The sequence below is a fragment of the Rhincodon typus genome, unplaced genomic scaffold, assembly GCF_021869965.1.
Source record: "Rhincodon typus isolate 14 unplaced genomic scaffold, sRhiTyp1.1 hic_rhity00002316, whole genome shotgun sequence".
Lineage (NCBI taxonomy): Eukaryota > Metazoa > Chordata > Chondrichthyes > Orectolobiformes > Rhincodontidae > Rhincodon > Rhincodon typus.
This window is the reverse complement of record NW_025967954.1, coordinates 5,761-25,000: the sequence shown is the minus strand read 5'-3', so window position 1 is coordinate 25,000 and position 19,240 is coordinate 5,761. Positions and strand designations below refer to the sequence as shown.

Below are 19,240 nucleotides of genomic sequence, written 5' to 3'. Positions count from 1 at the left end.
TTACTTCTGTAAAATAGGAAAATAATTGCAAAGTACTGGAATTTAATAGGCATCCCAAGAGTGGTGCATTGGTACTCCAAAATTGAGTTTTTACGTTGTATTTTATGTGATTTTTCCATTATTGTAATTTTCTCAGTTGAACTTTGTTTTTTCTCTCATTCTTTCAGGAACTAGGAGTTACAACGCATGCTAACTATAAGATCACCTTCATGTTGGATAGTGCAGCTATGATTACGGTGCATACACCTAAGAGAGGGGTGGTGGAGGTATGTGTGAAAATAGCTTTTAACATAATCAGTGCTGCTTTTGCATCCCAGTGTAAGTGCTGATAAGGAATTACCAGCCAGTTACAGAACCCGGAATGTAATTTCCATCCAATTAAAGACTTCATTTCGGAAAACGTTTCTGATTTTTTTTGTTAATTGAGGTAACGGATGTTGGTGCTCAAGAATCTGATGCTTTCTGTTTCAGGCACCTCATCATTATTATGCACAGCTAGGTCAGGTATGAGATGTGTACTTTAGTCTGCATTTAACCTCTGTGCAATGTTAATTGTATATCTAATTAAATGCAAGTAGTGGCCAACTATTGGGAATTTGCTAGTTCTCTGTTGTAAGGATTCTGTGACAGTGCCCCTATCTGTAGGAACAGGGTGAATATGAGGTTGACAAGCAGAAGGCTGGAAGAACACAGCAAGCCAGGTACCATCTGGAGGAAAGGAAAAGGAAGTGTTTCGGGTATTGTGGGGGTGTGGTAGCAGAATGGTGGTGATAGGTGGACACTGGTAGTAGGTATGACCCGGTTGGTCGATGGAAGGGATGGGTCAGGAGGCAGAGCTGAGTATGTTTGCCATCGCCAAGGAGTAGGTGCTAGAAAAACTGAATGGCCTGAAGGTGGATAAATCACCAGGACCAGTTGGACTACACCCCAGAGTTCTTAAGGAGATAGCTGAAGAGATATTGGAGGCGTTAGTGGTGATCTTTCAGGAATCGCTAAGTCAGGGAGGGTCCCACAGGAGTGGAAAACCACTAATGTGACACCCCCGTTTAAAAAGGGAGCAAGGCAAAAGACTGAAAATTACAGGCCGATTAGCCTAACTTTGGTCGTGAGTAAGATTTTGGAGTCCATTGTGAAGGATGAGATTTCTGAATACTTGGAAGTGCATGGTAAAATAGGACAAAGTCAGCATGGCTTCATCAAGAGGAGGTTATGCCTGACAAATCTGTTAGAATTCTTTGAGGATGTAACGAGCAGGTCAGATCAAGGATAGCCAATGGATGTTATCTACCTGGATTTCAAGAAGGCCTTTGACAAGGTGCCGCACAGGAGGCTGCTGAGTAAGATAAGGGCCCATGGTGTTAGAGGCAAGGTGCTAGCATGGATAGAAGATTGGCTGTCTGGCAGAAAGCAGAGAGTGGGGGATAAAAGGGTCCTTCTCAGGAGGGCAGCCGGTGACAAGTAGTGTTCCACAAGGGTCAGTGTTGGGACCACAACTTTTCGCTTTATACATTAATGATGTAAATGAAGGAACTGAGGGCGTTCTGGTGAAGTTTGCAGACAATACAAAGATAGGTAGAGGGAAAGGTAATATTGAGGATGTGGGGAGGCTGCAGAAGGATTTGGACAGGTTAGGAGAGTGGGCAAAGAAGTGGCAGATAGAGTACAACGTGGGAAAGTGTGAGGTCATGCACTTTGGTAAGAAGGTTAGAAGCATGGACTATTTTCTAAATGCGGAGAAAATTCAGAAGTCTGAAGTGCAAAGAGACTTGGGAGTTCTAGTTGAGGATTCTCTCAAGGTAAACTTGCAGGTTGAGTCAGTTGTTAGGAAGGCAAATGCAACTTTGGCATTTATTTTGAGAGTCTTAATTTTACATTCAGATGTACTTCTGAGGCTCTAGAAGGCTCTGCTCAGGCCACATTTGGACTATTGTGTGCAGCTTTGGGCCCCATATCTCAGGAAAGATGTACTGGACCTGGAGTGGGTTCATAAGAATGGTCTCAGGAATGAAAAGCTTAACATATGAGGAATGTTTGAGGACTCTGAGTCTATATTCAATGGAGTTTAGAAGGACGAGGAGGGATCTAATTGAAACTTACAGAATTCTGAATGGCCTGGACAGAGCGGATGTTGGGAAGATGTTTCCATTGGTAGGAGAGGCTAGGACCCAAGGCCACAGCCTTAGAGTAAAGGGAAGACCCTTTAGAATGGAGATAAGGAGAAACTTCTTCAGCCAGAGAGTGGTGAATCTATGGAATTCACTGCCACAGGAGGCTGTGGAGGCCAAGTCATTGAGTATATTTAAGACGAAGACGGGTAGGTTCTTGATTGTCAAGGGGATCAAGGGTTACAGGGAGAAAGCGGGAGAATAGAGTTGAGAAACTTACCAGCCATGATGGAATGGCAGAGTAGACTTGATGGGCTAAATGGCCTAATTTCAGCTCCCATGTCTTGTGGTCTTACGGATGAATCCATTTGGTAGCTGAAAGGGAGGGTCAGTAGGTGGAATGGAAGGGAGGAGGCAGGCTGGAAAGCGAGCCAGGGGATGGGTGGAAAGGTTATTTGAAATTAGAGAACTCCACGTTGAGTCCTCTGGGCTGTAGGGTGCCCAGTTGGAAGATAAGGTGTTATTCCCCAAATTTGCGTTGTGAATCACTGAGGTTGTTGGTCTAAGAGTTGCTTGTTTGTAATGTGCACTGTTGTCAATAAATACTTTCTATGCAAGTCTGTGAAGACTGACTCTAGTTCTTATTCTTCATCACTTGACTTTGTGGAGTAAGTGCATGTTATCCCAGTTAACACACATGAACATATAAATAAGCAGCAAAAGTATGCAATACACCCCATCAAGTGTGCTCCGTCATTCAATACCGTCATGGCTGATCTGAATGTAACCTCGAATCCACATTCTTGCCTAGCCTGATAATATTTCAACCCCTTGCTTAACAAGAATCGATTTTCCCTCAACATTGAAAATAGTCAAGGACTCTGTTTCCCCTGCCTTTCTGTGGCAGAGTTCCAATGATTTGTGACTGTCTGAGAGGATTTTTTTTGCCTAATTTCTAATTAGGTGACACCTGATTTTTAAACAGTGACTCCTAAGAGGAGATGCCCTCTCCACATCTACCCTGTGAAGACTCCTCAGGATTTTATATGTATAAATTATATTGAGTCTTAATCTACTAAATGGGTACAAGTCTAACTTACCCAACCTCCTTCATAAAATAGGATTAGTCTAGTAAATCGCTGAACGGCCTCCAATGCATTTAAACCATTCCTTCAAGTGCCAATACTGTGCACGGTATTCCACGAAGAGTCTCACCAGTGCCCTGTAAAACTGAAGGAACACCAATTTACTTTTGTATTAAATTGCTGTCATGATAGATGTTAACATTCTACAAGCTTTCCTAATTACTTGCTGTACCTGCATACTGACCTTTTGCAATTCATCCAAAAAGATACCCAGATTCCCCTGCAATCTCTCACCGTTAGATAATATGCTTCTTTTAAATTCTTCCTGCCAAAATGGAAATTTCACAGTTTCCCATCTTATACTCCGTCTTTGCCCAGTCACTTAATATCAATAACTTAACTATCAGCATCTTTTTGTAACCTCCTTGTGTCCGCTTCACAACCTACTTTGTTTTGTCAGCAAATGTGGCAACCATACCTTCCTTCCCTTCAACTAAGTCGTTTACTCAAATTGTAAGCATTTGACGCCCAGCACTGATCCTGTGGCACACCACTTGCTATATCTTGCTAGCTTGAAAAAGACCAATTTTTCCCCTATTCTCCATCTTTTAGGCAATCTTCTGGCAGTATGCTGCCCTTTTTGTTTTCTGTAATAAGTTTTGATGTGACACCTTATCAAATACTATCTGGAAGTCAAACAGTACATCACTGGTTTCTCAATCACAGAACCAAGTTGACTCTCTGATTGCCTTTAGTTTATCCAAATGCCCCGTTACAACTTTAGTGATGGCTTCGAACGTTTTCCTTAGGCTAGGTGTTAAACTAGCTGCCCTGCACTTTCCTACTTTCTGTCTCTCTCCCATTTTTGAATAAAAGATACATTCACTATCTTCCAGAGTAACAGGACCATCTCCTTATGAAGGGATGTTTTGGAAAATTAAAAACAATCATCAACTATCTCATAAGTCGCTTTTAAGATCCAAGCGTGAAGTCCATCAGGATCTGGGCATTTGTCAGCCTGCAGTTCTAACAATTTATTCTGTACCACTACTCTGGCAATTGTGATTTTCCAAGTAGTTGCCTCAGTTCTATTCCCTGATTTGTTATTGCTTCTGGGATGTTACTTGTATCCTTTATGGTGAGGACAGATGGAAAGTGCCAGTACTGAAATGGTAAGGACAGTCCAAGTTATATGCAGAGAAAAGTTCCTTGTACATTTTTGAGCAAGTATTTGCTGGTTGAATAGAGCCTAAAATAAATTCAGAGTAAGGATCTTTTACACTGTTGAGGGGACAAAACAAAAAGAGTGAAGGATTTTACAGTTTACCTATCTCTACAATATTTCATAGGAAATGCTTACTAAAACAAAGTGCTTTAGCACCCACTCTACATCGTTTGTCGCACTTAGTTATACTTTGGGCACTAACTATTCTGCAGCTTCTCTGTGCGTCACTACTAATTCATGCTGAACTGTTAGCAGTTTTATGCTGTGGGATTACAAACTGATGGCAAAACCTCCAGACGGAACCAGACTCGTTCCACTATTCAGCTTTTCTTAAGCTGGGCTGTTGTTCCACATGAACGCAATAGATCTGGAAGCTACTTTCTACTGATATTTGGAGTCCAAGTATAGTGGCTGAATCGATTAAGATTGCTTTCCCCCTGTTTTTCCTCCACAACGATCTAAATTCAAATATGGTTCCATGGTTTTTGGATGATATTTCACCAAGGTTCTGTTCACAGGTTAAACCACTGGGTGTCATATGGGATAAATTTCCGGAGTTCTACACCAGAAAGAATACAATAATGTTTGATGACATTGGTCGAAACTTTCTGATGAATCCACAAAATGGGCTAAAGGTAAAGGCTGTTCTTCCATGCTCCAGCATAAGCTCTGGATTCAGTGTACTATCTGTTACGAATTTACATTTCCTGCAGGCACCATTAATGTTAGAATTAATAGTAATTAATATTATATTGAATTGATGCAACAGCCATTGATGTTACCCTACGTCTACCTACATGTGAGTGTGTAGATTTAATACCAATGCTTTTTGAGCTTGTAACGATGAAAGCTTTTGTTAAACTTTGTAATTTGCAATGGGCAAACATTCAATTATGATCACATTCAATTAGTTCAAAGATTACTCCTCTTGGCATATTGGTTGGAGTTTGTGTGGCATGTTTGCTACACCACTGGATAATTTTATAATGGACAGGAAAAGTCCTGCTGGTCTATTTAGCCTGTTTCAAATGGACTTAAACAAGAGGTGTGTTAGCTATTCTCCACTTGCCACTCAACAAACCAGACTCACCCAATAATTGTCACATTTGAATAGCCTGAGTTTCTGTGTCACTGTCTCCTCACAGGCTGCGTTCCTATCCTAGGTAAGCTATTGTGTAGGAATGGCAGGTGCTTCCCCACAGGGATTAAGGAGAGAATGGATCAGAGGCAGCTATTACACACTACTCCCAACCACCAGTTTCGAACTTGCAGTCTCTGTGCTTGCTTTCAATCTTATTTGCAGTGGTGCAGATAGAAAAATACTAGTTTTGTCAGTGTTTTTACCGTATCTTTAAAACATTGTCAAAATTGCTAAAAGCCTGAACTAATTTTTTAGAATGTGAAAAAAAAAGTGCTGGAACTACTCAATAGGTCTGCCCACTTTAGTGAAGAAAGAAACAGTTAAGATCCCAAGTCAAACATGACTGTTCTTGAGAACTTCTGTGTTCCGAAGAAGAGTCTTACTGGGCTTGAAATGTTAACTGTGTTTCTTACTCCACTGATGCTGCCAGAACCATTGAGTTGTTCTGGCACTTTGGGTTTATTTCAGATCTCCTTCATCCATGGTATTTTAACTTTCTTTAGAATGTGTTATCTGTTGTGCTGACAAAGAAATAAATTCCCAAAGATTTCAATTGGGATAAAGCAACTTTTCTTTTTCAAAAAGAAAAATGTTTCATCGAATCCCTACAGTGTGGAAGCAGGCCATGTGGCCCATAGAGTCTACACCAACCCTTGAAGATCATCCCACCTAGACCCACCCCACTTCATTATCCCTATAACCCTGCATTTTCCATGGCTAATCCCTGGAAACTATGGGCAATTTATCGTGCCCAATCCACTTAACCTGCACGTCTTTGAACTGTGGGAGGAAACCAGAGCACCCGGAGGAAACCCACGCAGACACGGAGAGAACATGCAAACTTCACACAGACAGTCGCCTGAGGGTGGAATCAAACCCAGATCCCTGGTGCTGTGAGGCGGCAGTGCTAACCACTGAGCCATCATGCTCTGCCCCGCCCTGCCCCACCCCCTTTTCTCCATGCGTTAATTAAAAATACCAGATAGAAGAATTAATTCACCTTCGTAACTTTGCTTTTATTTTTGAGGACGAAATGCACCAATGTCCTTACCCTGCCAAACGCAGTACCTTTCTGTCTCCATTTGCAGTATTCTGAACTCTTACCTTTAAAACATTGTGCAGATCCCTGTGATGACACCAAGATTGTTTTGATTTCTAATGCTGAAAATTTGTTCTGTATTAAGGAAGTATGTGCTACTGTGAAGCAGACTCAACTTTCTGTTGATCAAATTACCATTCATGTGGTGTAACTCCGAGTGCTAAATACTTTGGGAAAAAGATTGGTTCATTTTCTGTGCTAACTTGCTTTGGTTTAATGTTCCTTTGCTGCAGATGGTGGGTGCAGCACCTTGTGAGGTTTGATATCTTGTCCAAGAATTCACTGTTAGTGCATGAACCTGGACAACAGGTCAATTGATTAAGAAGGATAGCAACACGGAGCATCACCACTTCCTATCCAAATTCGACTCATCTGTGTATATAATGTAGGAGAGATTTGGTTGTAATTAATAGTTAGAACCCTTAGTCCTGTAATGTTCCAATTACTGTTCCGAATGTGATCAACTGTGTTGAACCTGGGTCCTTTTATTCTGATTGGCTTTTGATCTTCTGGCAGCTAGTACCGATCAACCATGAACTTTGAGAGAGCAGAAAATCTGCATTTAACAGTGGGGGTTTATTGCTCGATGTGGACACCAAATGTCAAGGTCTGAATGTAATGTGTGTCATATTCCTTTTTGTTACCAGATCAGACCCTTCATGAAGGCTCATCTCAACCGAGATAAAGACAGGGAGCTGCTGAAACTGTCCCAGTACCTGAAGGAGATCGGCAAGCTAGATGACTTCACAGACCTCAATCATAAACACTGGGAAAGGTAACGGTATTTGCTGCCTCCGACTTTGTATGCTGTAAAATAGCCAGGGCCATGATTCAACTGTCAACAAAAAATATCAATGGTGCAGATGTTTTCCTGGTTTGGCGACTTGTGTATGTACTTAAAGCAGACTTCCAACTCTGCCACTTCACAAAATGGTTCCGTGGAAAGAGGTATTTACTGTTTATTTCATTGTTATTTCTGCCTTCTGCCCTTCTACTGAGCCTCTGCCTTCAAACCCGCCAATTGGGTTCATACTTCTCATCTTTTAAAAATATGCTCAAAACCTCTATCTTCAAAAGTGTTTTCAGCCACCATTCCTGAGACTTCTGTTATTATTCCTCTGTGCAGTGTCTCTGGGTGTAATTGGTGCTGTATATTTGCTCAGTAAATTGTTAGGGTTTGGAATTTATTACCTGAAAACTGGATCGCTATCTAAAGATGAAATGTGGGGCTATTGAGAGATCAGAGTGCCAGATGATGACTTCCTGACTATATAGTATGGTGCTGTTTTTCACTTCTGACTGAGAATAATGGAATCAACATCTTGTGTGGCTGATAGATTTAAACATTAGGGCCATCTCCAACACATTCCCAATGTTTATTGATCGATTTATTGTCAGGCGTACTGAAGTACGGTGAAAAGCTTTGTTTACGAGCAGTACAGGCAGATTATACTAAGTAAGGATGTACAGATCAAAAAGCAAGATCAGCATTATTTGAGGCTACAGAGTCCATTCATCAGTGTAATATGGCTGGAAAGAAACTGTTCCTGAACCTGCTATATCTTCTGCCTGACAGAAGAGGTTGTAGGAGGTCATTACTAGGGTGCAATCAGTCCTTGATGTTGGCAGCCTTTCCGCAGCCGTGTAAATGGAGTCCATGGATGGAAGGTTGGCTTCCGTGATGGTTTGAGCTGTGCACACCACCTTCTGTAGTTTCTTATGGCCCTGAGCAGAGCAGTTGCCATACCAGGCCGTTATGCACCCGGACAGTATGCTTTCAATTGTGCATTTGTGGAAATTGGTGAAGGTCCTTAGAGACGTACCAAATTTCCTGAGCCACCTGAGGAAGAAGAGGCATTGTTATGCCTTATTGACTGTCACATCTACATGGGAAGTCCAGGACAGGTTGTTGGCTTATGTCATTTGGAGGGACTTGATGTTCTCCACCCTCTCAACCTCTGTTCCATTGATGTAGAAGAGAGAGTGTTGTCCTCCTTTCTTTCTGAAGTCAATGATCAGTTCTTTAGTTTTGCCAGCATTAAGAGAGAGGTTGTTCTCATTGCACCATGTCACCAAGCCCTCTATCTCCCTTCTGTATTGTGACTTTTTATTAGATATCCGTGCTAGTACAGTGGCGTTATTGGCGAATTTGCAGATGGCATTTGTTCAGAGTTTGGTAACACAGTTGTGGGTGTACAGGGAGTACAGTGGTTGGGGTGCTGAGCACACATCCTTGGGTTCATGTGCACAGGAGCACAGTATAGTCCAAAACAGACTCTTGATTCCCATTCATTAGAAATCTCAAGGGGACACCGAAAATGTATGTTATTATGTGGTAGTGCATATGGTGGAGTGGGGTTTGGCAAGGAAATGCTCTTTTATAAATTGGGCTGAGGCACAGTGGAGATAGAGCAGAAGGAATTGCCCTTGGCATTGGGTTTTTCAAATCATTCCTGAGGGCTAATATCCCTTGAAATGATCTCAAATGCATTGGGTTTCAGTCTATACTTCCTCCACTGCCGTTGCATTAATTTATTATGCATTAATTTTATACTGAAGTCGAGAAATGTTACTGCAATGGTTAGTATTGTTAATGTTGAAAGTGAGCCTTGGTCTACTTGGTTCTAAACTGTTGATCCATTGCCAAAATTGCTACTTGCCACTGTGGTAAACTCAGCCTTACAAACATGTAAATCATTGTTACATTCCTGCTGCAGGAAATGAGACTTCAGTTGTGTTGTGATGTACACTGGAATATATCCCGAGGCTACATTTTTATATTCATGGAACTCTAGATTAGTTCTACTGATTGTTGATTTTTTAAAAAAATATTTGTTCATGGATTACTGGTTAGGCCAGCATTTATCACCCATCCTTAATTAATGTAGAGAAGGTGATGGCAAACTGGCATCTTGAACTTTTACAGTTCTTTGGGCGTGGCAGCACATTATTAGAAAGGGGCTTCCAGAATCAACAGCCAGTGAAAAATGAAGTATTGGCTATATAGTCTCAAGTCAGGATAGTGCATCCCTTGGAGGGGAACATGTAGTATGTGTTCCTGTGTATCAGTTTCTCTTATCTTTCTCCGTGGTAGAGGTAGCAGTTTGGAAGTTCCTATTGGAGGAACCTTGGGCTGCTGCTCATCTTGTAGATGATGCATACTGCTGCCATTGTTTGTCAGTGGTGAAGGGAGAGAGTGTTGAAAGTAGTGTACTTGGTGCCAATCAAGTGGGCTGTTTTGTCCTGGATGCTAACAAGCTTCTTGAGAGTTGTTGGAGCTGCATTCATCCAGGCACGTGGAGAGTTTTCCATCATATCCCTGACTTTGTGCCTTATAGATGGCAGACAGGCTTTGGGGAGACAGGAGGTCATTAACTTTACACAGGATTCCGAGCCTTTGACCTGCTGTTATAGCTACAGTATTTACATAACTGGTTCAGTTCAATTTCAGGTCACTGGTAACTCCCAGCATATTGATGCCATCAATGTTGCTCTCCAGCCAACTGCACAATTACACATTTTGATTGATGATTCTGTCTTTTCCATCTGCAGATATCTCTCTAAGAGGCAAGGACAGTGAGAGCCCCAAGTGGATCTTTCTGCCTAGATTGTGCACTCTTCAGAAGTAGATGAGAAACTTTAACTGTGATTGAACTCAGAACAAGTGCTGAGCACTGCAACAGTCAAAAACAAAAACGAAGAAAAACTCACAATGCCAAAGGGACTTATCAACTGACGTGCTACCTGCAACTTTCTTTATACTTCAGTCGTTTCCACTGCTGATCCTTCAGTCAGGACTAGCGAATTGAACAAAGGACAATGTGCTTCAGCAAAACCTGGCACACTGTTTGCATACATAGGAAAATGCTGCATCACCATATACCCCTGTCTCAGTGTAGTTTCCTTGCTATATCATATGGTTGATTGATTGAATCCAGAAGTAAGTTAATTGCAGGTTATTTGATGCAAGAGTAAGTTGTTCTTATTTCTTTTTGACAAATGAACTCTCCTTGTATGCTGAGTTTGGATTATATGCGTCATAAAACATTTGAATTCCTACATGAACAAATTCCATTTGACCTGGGTTTTAACAGAGGGACTGTTTCAAGCTTGCCTATTAGTGGATTGAGCTCCAGTGTATAAGCAGTAACAGATGTGCTGTCAGCTTTTGGCCCTTGCCCCACTTCATAGTCCCCATTTCTTATTCTCCTTTCAGCTAGTGCTGAGCAGTATGGATATGCTTGGTGTTTCAGTACATTGACTGTCCCAGTGACCCTCTGTGTTTCTAGCTGGACATGGGTTAGAGGCCATAGTGCCTTTTTACGGTCTGTACCTGGAGAATTTATCTCCTCACATTTCGCCCTCGCTGCTCGTTGATTCCTGCACCATTGCACCACAAACTGTTACTTTGACAATGTTGCTTCCTTCGGATGCTGCTGGTGTTGTTCCAAATCAACTGCTGACCGGTAGAGTGCTGCATTTTCTGAGCATTTTTCTTTGTATGTGTTTGAGATCCATCAGTGGAAAAAAACCAGCCTGGCTTTTCATTTCTACCTAGCCACCTTACATGGTTGAGCAGCAGTAATCATTACTCTGCACAGCAAAAGGGCAGCACAGGAGTGGGGCCCTGGTGAAAATTCCTGTTTACACAGTACAAAGACAACAAAAGGTAGCCAAATTAACTTTATATGGAGGTGCAACTTTATGTTCTAATCCTAAGTGGTTTCTTGCAGCTGAAGGTTTTAAAAAAAAATGCTAAAAGCATGCAGTAGTGAGAAATGCCAGCCATTGCTGAGTTTTACAGCACTTTTTTTTTAACCAATTAACTGCAATTAGCAGCAAGAATATGGCATACCAATGACTAAATGTGCCCAAAGGTATTGAAGGGAGTGGTCTGCATAGGGCCCAGGCCCCTTTGAAGGCAAGGAAAGAAAACCATCTTATTTCCAGACATTCCAATGTATGTGGCAGCTATTGGGAACAACCAATAAGATTAAAATCAAGAGATTTGGACTCTGGAGTCTTAGTTCTATGTTGCCATCCTTCCATCTCTCTGCTCAGTAGAAAATGCAGGTCAAAGCAACACATGCACCTGAATGCAGTGGTGCTTTCTGCCAAGATTCTTCTTACACCACCTCTCCCTACGCAATGTGGATCAGGCAAATAACAAGACATGTGCTGGAGATCAGAAGGGACTCCCCTGCTGGAGTTGAATGAAGGTCAAACTGTTCTGTTTACAATTCAACCTGGCTGCAAACAGCCAGAAACATCCTGGAATTCTAATGTTGGTTTCTTCCTGTTGTGAATTTTCATTCATTACTGCGATGCGTTTATTTTCATTCTTTTAAATAATGAAAACAGACATTCCAGGTTGAATTCTGTATTTAAAAAAAAGTGATTTTCTGTGGAGCAATATTGAAAGTGTAAATATTAAATAAAATACCTGATGACATTCTTTGGTCCAAAGTGGTTCTTTAATTGCTTTATTATTTAAAGGAGAGGGACAATTTCTATATATTCCAAGTGTAGAGCAGGGTTTTCAATAAAATGGATACACTTTAGTAATGTGTGCAGAAAAAATGTCTTAAAACTTAGGCAACAACTCACTCAACTTGTAAGCTGAAGGCTGCAACTCTGTGTTTAATATACTGTGATGATCTGTACAGTGGGTTTTAGGCATGTTTCACCACCATACACAATGTAAAAGGAAGTGCAAGGAGTGGGCCATAGTGTACGAGAAATATTACAGGTACTATCTGCAGTCCTTAAAGTCCTAGTAAGGACTGCAGATGCTGGAAGCTAGAGTCAATAAATGTGGAGCTGGAAAAGCACAGCAGGTCAGACAGCATCTGAGGAGCAGAGAAGTTGACATTTCGTCGGGATGAAGGGTTTTGGCCTGAAACATTGATTTCCCTGCTCCTTGGGTGCTGTGTGACCTGCTGTACTCTCAGGAATTATCTCCTGTTTATGCTGTGTGTGGCTGAGAATATGGAGGGGTAAATCTATTAAAGTTCTCACCTGATTATCCAGTGCGTCAGGTTGAGTTGTTTAGAATGATTAAGTGGGTATGTGTCTATCTGTGTATGCTCATGCAACCTGCAAATACTTTAACTGAAAATAGAATGTTGCCAACTTGGTGTTTTACCGTGTGTCAAATTCATTGATGCCTTAACAGCCATTTGACTTTCTTACTTAATTTGTAATGGCAGAGTAGAAATCCCATGACTGGTCTAATGGTGCAGAGAACTTGAGTTCAAATCTCAGTATGGCTATTGAGAAATTTGAATCAAGTCTAGGAAAATCAGTGAATAAAGAGTTGATGTTAGTAAAAGTGACCATGACCCTTTGGATCATTGTGAAAACTAAACTTGTGCAGTGATAGTAGGAACTGCAGATGCTGGAGAATCCGAGACAACAAGGTGCAGGGCTGGATGAACACAGCAGGCCAAGCAGCATCATAGGAGCAGAGAGGCTGACGTTTCGGGCCTCGACCCTTCATCAGAAAAAGAACTTCATCAGAACTTGTGCAGTATTGTCTTGGGAAAGGACACGTATTTGGTCTAACCCAAAAAAGTGGTTGATCCTTAATTCCCCTGACCTGCCACCTCAAAAATAGTTGTATTTTGTTTAGTTCAGTTGTGTTAAACCACAAGAAGAGATTCAAGGTGACCATCATCATCATCAAGACAGTAAGGGCTAGTCTTGCCAATGATGTACCAGTTTGAGTATTTAATGTCAGATTTATGCTAGAGTAGTGTGTTGGGGTGGGAGTGCGAGCAGAGACATAAATGTGTGTATATATAAATGTTCTTTGCTTTTCTAACCTTTTAAAGGCTTCACAACCTGAAAACAGTTTTTGATAGCTCTTTTTAAATGCTTAATATACAATTAAGCAAACAGTCTCTTCTCTCAAAACAGGTTGCGGTCTGCACCTTGTAAGGCTACAGGTACTGTTGAACATTTGGACCTTTTTAGCACGGAGATTGAAAGATTATTTGTTGAGTGTATCGGGGGATATGATGCAAAGGCAGGTTGAGGTACAGCTTAGCCATAGTCTACTGAAAACAAAAGATGCGGGAACTCACAGCTGGTCAGGCAGCATCCATGGAGAGAGAGCAAACTAACATTTCAAGTCTGGATGACTCAAAGTCTAGACTTGAAGCTTTAGCTTTCTCTGTCTCCATGGATGCTGTCAGACCCGCTGTGATTTCCAGCATTTTTTTTTTGTTTTCAGTACAGATTCCATCATCTGCAGTAATTTGCTACTCCTTAGCCATAGCCCAGCTGAGTCTTATATTCATAAACTAAAATTAACAAAGTTCACTCATTTATGCATGTATGTCTTACAAAAAGAAAAAGCTGGCCAAGGTTGTGCCTTTCACCATTATGAAATATGCAGACGCATGGATGATCTGGTGCAGGTAGGATCAGCTGATGGTGATGCTACCTTACAGACCAGGTTTGGATATGTGGCTTAAAGCTGTTCTATACATAGGGCCGTGACTCAGGAGCATGAGAAATGATGATGTCGTAACATAAGTATGTTAATAGTGTCATGCCATGCTGCAGCAAACACTCATCGATCAGCACCAACATGCACTGGGTGTTAGCATCAAACCTGAATACATAGCCACCTGTGTAAACATTTGTGCCATCAAATATGGCAAAAGTACAGATTTCAACCACTGGCAGATTCTGCCTCCAGAGCAAACAGGAAACAGATTCTGACTGGGGCTCTGCTAAGTGAATTGAAACACAAATAGAAACAACTGGAAGCATTCAGTCAGAGAGGGAGAGAAACAGTGCCTTTTAGCTTGATAAATTTTAGGAAAAACTGAAAGATGAGAGATGAACACATTTGGAACAAAGGAAGCAGAGGGGGAGGAAAGAACACCGAGAGATCAGTAAAGTGCCGATGGTCAGGGATTAAGTACAAAGTAAAAGGAGTAGTGTAAAAACAAAAGGTGAGATTTGTGAGATGTCTAAGATAATTTTGGTTGTGAGTTCAAACTAAAAGTTCAAGAAGAAAATTGTGAGATTCTTTTACGCTTCATATCCAATGTGTGTATTTGGCTGGTGCCACACCTAATCTTGTGATTGTTCTTGCATCTTCAAGTGTATCAGACTATGTTGATAACATTTAGGATGCTCTTGTGATCCAGAACAGAATTGTATATTTCAGATTTGGAACTGTCCCAGATTTACACAAGTTACTCTTTATGTCTTCATTATAAGTAGAAATCATCCAATGCTGCATCCAGTTTTGTATATGGGGTGTAGTCTCCAACAAATTTGTCTGGCAATAATTGAATGAGTAAATAAATAAAAGGCATACCTTTGCAGCAGATGTTGAACTACATCAAGATCCTGAATAAGAAAAGTTAAATGGTTTCCAACCTCTGCTGGACTATTCATTTTATATTAACTTCTATTCTTTCAGCTTTACGCACGTTACTGGAGTCACCTTGATGCCATAAATTTGTTTGGATTTGGTGAGTGGTCATTCAGCTGGATGACCTTTCTGCTGTTAACCTTCCCCATTACACCATTAACATGTGGCCATTGGCCAGAAAATTAAAGCTTCGGTGCGTTAATTACAACTGCCCAAATATTTGGGACTTAACTACATACTGACCCGAGAGGTGGTATGCTGGTTAATACCTAGTTTCAGTTGTGATTAGTCAGCATAGCCAAACCCCAATCATATCCTAATCTGACGTGACTGACCCCCTAACCAACACCCGACTACTCCTCTACCTGACTACCTTTGCTATTCAATCCAACCAAGTCACCATTCCCTTACCCAATCGTCCACTGAGTAACTCACTCCCTTACTGAAACATGTTGATTTTTAAAACCACCCTCAATAAAGTAGCTATGGTCGTAGAGAGGGGCTGTCTCCTTTCTGTTGTCTCTTGCATGCTTCCTCTTCATGCACTGACCCATCAATGCTGCAGCTGCGATCGGAAGGCCAGCTGAAAAAAAAACACTAAATGTTTGAGTTTGTAGGCAGCGTCAATGTGCTTAGGGTCAGCTCTGACTGGTAGACCTGGGCCAATGTCTCTAAAACGTTTGCCTATTTAAGCCAGGACAATACTTTTTGTTTATTTATGTCTGGTTCCAAAAACGTTTATACTGTGCTGAGTTAAAATGTAATTTCCAAACCGGACCAAAATCCTTAATTTTTTATATTCCCACATTTTTATATACTAGAAAATCTAGCTATAGAATAAAATCCATCCTATAGTGGCAATTAGGAATGTTGAGGAAAGAAGAGAACATTGCAATTAATCTAGTTGATCCTAAGGTTCAGAACAATCCCTTTATAAAGTAGACATAGTAAACGTTTGTCTGAGTTCTGTGGATGAATATGCTTATTTAGTACAATTACTGATCAAAAGAGTACATTTATGCATTATACACCTGTATTACATGACGTCTTTCACTATTTGGCAACTCGCTCAACAGATTTGCCCAGTCCTTCAACCTAGCATTGGCAGTGTTTATTCACTCTCACCACTAAAATGAACTGAAATGAATAGAGAAAGTGCAGCTATGTCATGGAACTTGTGGCCATAGCAATCACTTGCACTTGTATGGCATATTTAATGTCCCCAAACACATCCACCCACCTCCCCCCCCTTCCACCCTGAGAGCACTACCAGCCAACACAACATAGCAGACATGAAGATAGGTAACTGAGAGCTCGGTCAAAGAGGTAGGTTTTAGGGAGAATCTTAAGCTGGAGGTGGAGAATTTTAAGGTGGTGCGAGGAAAGAGAATAAGGGATTGAAAACTGAGAGACAGATAGGGTGCTGAAATTATGAACAGTCTAATTCAGCCAAAACACACTCGGGCTGAGAGTGAAATCAGTCCTGAGAATGTATTTGTGGTGAAAGTCAAGCAAAATAGTTTTGTGTCCCTCGGTACTAATTGGAGGAAACCATGGCTTGTCCAATACTGCATGTCAGTTGAGAAGTTCAACAGGGCTGAACTCGAGAAGTTGAGAGAGATAGCAGTGAGTTGAAGCTGGGTGCCATCTATGTATATGTAGAACAAAGGAAAGTTGTATATATGTTTGGAAGTGATGAAGTTAGAAGGCTATGGAGAAAGGACTGGAGCGCGGTACTGTCTGTGTAGATCTTTGGGAGCCAGTGCAAAAAAATGGATGGAATGGCCACCTTGTGTGCTGTGAAATTCTACAATTCTAACGTTTTTTTTCGGGCTGATGCTACTGAGAAATTGACTTGTAAATGGAAGAAAGAGGGAGGGTAGTGGGAGGCACTCCAGAGGTAAATGTACAGAAGGGCAAGTGATGCCAGATAAGGAAGAGGGGAGCTTTGCTAGGATAGTCCCATTGAGCTGGACATCTGAAGTGGGCTGCGGGAGTCTTGAGGAATGACAGAGTGGGTAAAAATAGCTTGAAGTGACAGTGCAGCTGCTGTATAAAGAAAGTAAATCTGTTGCTACCACTAGATGGCAGTCCAGGAAAGCTAAATGGGTCTCACTGGATTCATTGCATAGGTTTGTCAAGCATTTATCGAGTAGGATCAGCCTGCCTTTTGGCACAAGTCCTGTGGCTTGTCAGAATGTATCTGACCTCAACTGAGGTAAATCTCAATACTTAGAGAAGATATGGTGTATCAACCAGGGTTAATCCCAGTGCTGGTGAGCGATTGCTGTTGGAAAATGTTTGTTAAGTGAGGGCAGGGTCTGTTTCGCCTGTGAATGCCCTGCTAGCCATCGAGCTTTAAACCTTTTATTTCAGGGTTCACACGTCAATAAATTACTGGAGAGCCATCAATAAACTTAGGGTGTGTCCCAACACAGATGCAGTACCATAGGGAGAAGATAAGTTCTGAAACAGCACAAAAGATTGGGGACAGCAACAGGATGTACAGAGGGGGAGAGAGAACAAGGACAGCAGCTTCTGAATCAACAGGAGAGGAAAAAAGAATGGGAGGAAGAGAGCGGGGACAGTAGGGATTTACCTTTGGGAATAGAGGGCAAAGAAGATTGGAACCGCCAGAACATGATTCGGCAGCAGAGATACAGCAACTATGACATTTGGAGAGTTGCGAGTCGCTTGGTTATTGAGCAGTTGCTGTTAGGGACCGTTTCAACTCATGATTTTGAACAACGGAAATTTGGATGGATTGTAAGGATTTATCGTCACAGTAGAGAGAGCTGATTTGTGAGTGAGGATAAAGAATTCTACATTCTGTTGTTCTTTAGTTTATAATTATTGGAGCATGAATATGTAAGTGTAAATAAAGTTTAAAGTAAGCTTAGGTATAACAGGACAGCTTGGCTAAGTGGAATGCCCGTCCTGTGCCATATGGGACATGGTGGACACTTGTGACCTAGAAAAGCCTACGTGCAAGAAATGTCGCTGAAACAGAAGTACATAAAACCCCAACTGGAGCACGGCATTCAGTTTGCACACGTCACCTCAGGGTGAATACACTTGGCCTTGGAAAGCTGCAGCCATTTTACTGGATGACACCAAGGCTTAAAGGATTAAATTATGAGAACTGGTCAAACAAGCTTGACTTACATTAAAAAGCATTTCTGAAGAAGGGTCTAGGCCCGAAACGTCAGCCTTCCTGCTCCTCTGATGCTGCTTGGCCTGCTGTGTTCATCCAGCTCTACACCTTGTTATCTCAGATTCTCCAGCATCTGCAGTTCCTACTATCTCTGACTTATATTCCCTTGAGATAGTAAGAACTGCCGATGCTGGAGTCAGAGATGACACTGTGTGAAGCTGGAGCTTCAGAAATCTAAAGAAGAGTCCCAACCTGAAACATCAACTTTTCTGCTCCTCTGATGCTGTGTTCCTCCAGCTCCACACTGTGTTATCTCTTACTCCAGCATTGGCAGTTCTTACTATCTCTGAGTGAGTTATAACCCCACTGCGAAGTCTCTTCGAGGGATGCTCACCTTGAAGAAGTTAAACTCCTCACTCCGGAAAGATTTCTGAAGAAGTATCCCAACCCGAAACGTCAACTTTCCTACTCCTCTCATGCTGTCTGGCCTGCTGTGTTCCTCCAGCTCCACACTGTGTTGTCTCTTGTATTCCCTTGAGACTGGAAGATAAGCTGTTAATTTAAGAGAAACCTTTTAAAATCAAGAGATTTTGACATGGTGGATTTAGGAAGTTATTCCCTCTGGTGGGAAAATATATAACATTAGAGAATAACTTCTAAAATTAGAACTGGGCACCCTGAAATGAAATTCGGAAACACTCTGTGGTGCAGTGCCTTGTGGCAATCTTCTGGCAGGGTTTTAAGGTGAAACTGAGTCTTCAGAGAATTTAAGGTAGCTGCATAGACTCTTCAGAAACTACAGATTTATTTTGTGTGTACCACCTAAAGGTGCAGTGCAGCAATTCTTTAGACTGCATCTTCCAAACCCATAACTACTACTAGCTAGAAGGATAAGGGCAGCAGATACATGGAAATGCCACCACCTGCAACTTCTACCTCCAAGCCACACATCATCTTGACTTGGGAATGTATCACAATTCCTTCACTGTTGCTGTGCAAAACTCATGGAACTCCCTTTCTAATAGCATTTTAAATGAAC

General features: G+C 41.5%; 1 protein-coding gene across 2 annotated transcripts; it reads left to right on the top strand.

Annotated features, from left to right (window-relative positions):
- The first annotated feature begins 133 nt into the window (after window positions 1-133).
- On the top strand, window positions 134-12,110 carry LOC125481486 (ubiquitin-like domain-containing CTD phosphatase 1). 2 transcript variants are annotated; one of them, XM_048593090.1, is made up of 5 exons: window positions 140-266; window positions 472-504; window positions 4,934-5,050; window positions 7,303-7,430; window positions 10,208-12,110. In XM_048593090.1, the coding sequence occupies exons 1-5, from the start codon at window positions 210-212 to the stop codon at window positions 10,233-10,235; spliced, it is 363 nt and encodes a 120-aa protein (XP_048449047.1). In that variant the 5' UTR covers window positions 140-209; the 3' UTR covers window positions 10,236-12,110. The 2 variants fall into 2 exon arrangements, with proteins under 2 accessions (XP_048449048.1, XP_048449047.1); XM_048593091.1 differs by lacking the exon at window positions 472-504 and having other exon boundaries at window positions 134-266.
- Window positions 12,111-19,240: the final 7,130 nt, after the last annotated feature.

Coding starts and splice junctions, on each gene's coding strand:
- LOC125481486 (XM_048593090.1), top strand. CDS start 210: ATGTTGGATAGTGCAGCTATGATTACGGTGCATACACCTAAGAGAGGG. Junction 267..471: donor CTAAGAGAGGGGTGGTGGAG/GTATGTGTGAAA, acceptor TTTCTGTTTCAG/GCACCTCATCATTATTATGC. Junction 505..4,933: donor ATTATGCACAGCTAGGTCAG/GTATGAGATGTG, acceptor TTCTGTTCACAG/GTTAAACCACTGGGTGTCAT.